We start from the raw sequence: 1,943 nt of genomic DNA, 5'->3' as shown, positions 1-1,943 counted from the left end.
TTTACATATTTTATAACTATTTTTGGGGTGAGAATACATGCCTACTGTTTTACTACACTTTATTTATAAAGTTTGTTTTATAAACATTCTTGTTATTAAATAATACTTTATGCATTTCGAAGTTTGTTATACGTGAGTTTTATGCTAAAAATCCCTTAACTCGGTAGTATTAATTACAGTGACTTGTAAGCGCGAATCACTAGAGCAGATCTGTTAGGTTTGACAACCTCACCCTACCTTAACTGTGGTGCTAGTTGCTTCGACACATACATTTAGCATAGTGTATAGTCCAATATAGGGTAAAGGAAAATCATGTAGGATACTACATGTGGTGTTAGTGTTATTACCGAGTGCTCATCAAACATATACACTTTGAAACTGTATGGAAACCGTTTATGAATTTGATAACTGTGAAATTTTATAAACCGTGGAACTGTTTACAAACTTGATATGTTACGAACTACGATCTTATTTTCGTACTTGAAAGCTTGAGATCATATTACTTCTAAAACTGTTTATGGACTTGAAATCTTGTGATCTGTTTTACTATCAAACTATTTATGGACTCGAAAATTTAATATTTGTGTTACTGTTTTAAACTATCCTAAATTGTTTGAAACTGTGAAACTTACGTAAATTTCATACGTTGTACAAAAACCTATGAACTCACCAACCTTTGTGTTGACACTTTAGCATGTTTATTTTCAGGTACTTATTACTTCCGCTGTAACACTTTACTGTTGCTTAGAAGTCAAGCCAAAGCACTGGGACCAGAGCTAACATCCGCGCCAATGGCGATTTTGGCGTGACAATCCTTTAGTTGTGCAAAACAATATATAACTGCAAGTTTTTTATTCATTGCATACTATAATATCATATATTCATTAGTCATTATATACTATAATTTCATATATGATAAAAGAAATTTATTACAACTGATACGAACTTACATATATCTTATAACTTATGATTTATTTATATATTACAAGGAGTAAACGAATTTTCCACTTTTATTTTAATACTATAGTTACTTCTTAAAAGATTTGAATCTTCCTCACTTGAAGTGTTTATTTCAGTATATTTCCATGCTTTCAACACAAGCTCATGTTAACCTGAAAAATTCAACCACTGATATCATCAATCAATTAAATTATTATTCCTTAGGCCGGGTATTTGGATATAATTATCTACTACTGATCATTTTCGTTGTGCGGGACAGATTGAGATATAGAGTAGGCAAGGTTAAGAAAAATTACGAAAATTGATAAAAATATTGACTAATTAACGTACTTGTCGCAATTAGTATCAAGACCTGTCTTGAAAGGAACGTTCACATTACACTTGTTAGGAAGGTTACGGGCGTTGTCAGGTTTGATGTCAGGAATTTGACTATGGGCGTTTACCATACACTTACATGCCATTTCATTATCAAGGCGAGTTTTCAAAGTAGAGATAGATTCCTTAAGCTTATTGCAACATTCTTTAGACGGTACCTCATCGACACCTCGGACGTACTTAACGCATGGCGGCACATGTTTATCGAAATCATCACAAGTAATTTCAGCCTCCGTATTGGGCACCATAGTCACCATGCAAGCCATCGCAACACATAAGACCTTCATTGTTATTATTGTCATTGTAGATGTAGAATGACCGAGTAGTATTTATTTGTCTCTAATGTATTTGTTGTTCGTGTAAAAAATGTGACAAATGGTACCATGTATATATAGGGAAGCTAGCTATCCACATGCATGCAAGAGTATTACTCCGTAATACATATATTTAACATTAATCAATTTTATTATCAACATATAACTATATACTAAAAAAGGTGATAGTATTTTAGCATCCTAACTTTGTAAAAGAGTAACCACTCTAGTTTTGTTCACAAGAATATTTCGATAATTATGTATTTTTGTTTTTGGCAATCTTTCATTTTAACA

General features: G+C 32.1%; 1 protein-coding gene across 1 annotated transcript; it reads right to left on the bottom strand.

Annotated features, from left to right (window-relative positions):
* Positions 1 to 751: 751 nt before the first annotated feature.
* LOC139888257 (non-specific lipid-transfer protein 1-like) lies at positions 752 to 1,637 on the bottom strand. The gene is made up of 2 exons (XM_071871278.1): positions 1,287 to 1,637; positions 752 to 865 (listed from the first exon to the last, which is right to left on the bottom strand). The coding sequence occupies exons 1-2, from the start codon at positions 1,635 to 1,637 to the stop codon at positions 752 to 754; spliced, it is 465 nt and encodes a 154-aa protein (XP_071727379.1).
* Positions 1,638 to 1,943: the final 306 nt, after the last annotated feature.

Source organism: Rutidosis leptorrhynchoides, chromosome 2, assembly GCF_046630445.1.
Source record: "Rutidosis leptorrhynchoides isolate AG116_Rl617_1_P2 chromosome 2, CSIRO_AGI_Rlap_v1, whole genome shotgun sequence".
NCBI classification, from domain to species: Eukaryota; Viridiplantae; Streptophyta; class Magnoliopsida; order Asterales; family Asteraceae; genus Rutidosis; species Rutidosis leptorrhynchoides.
Note: the sequence above shows the minus strand (reverse complement) of the source record. Positions and strands in the feature narration are given on the sequence as shown.

Excerpts from the sequence above, each read along its gene's own strand:
- LOC139888257 (XM_071871278.1), bottom strand. The coding sequence starts at position 1,637 with ATGACAATAATAACAATGAAGGTCTTATGTGTTGCGATGGCTTGCATG. Across the intron at positions 866-1,286 it reads ATACTAATTGCGACAAGTAC|TATGCAATGAATAAAAAACT; the intron begins GTTAATTAGTCA and ends ATGATATTATAG.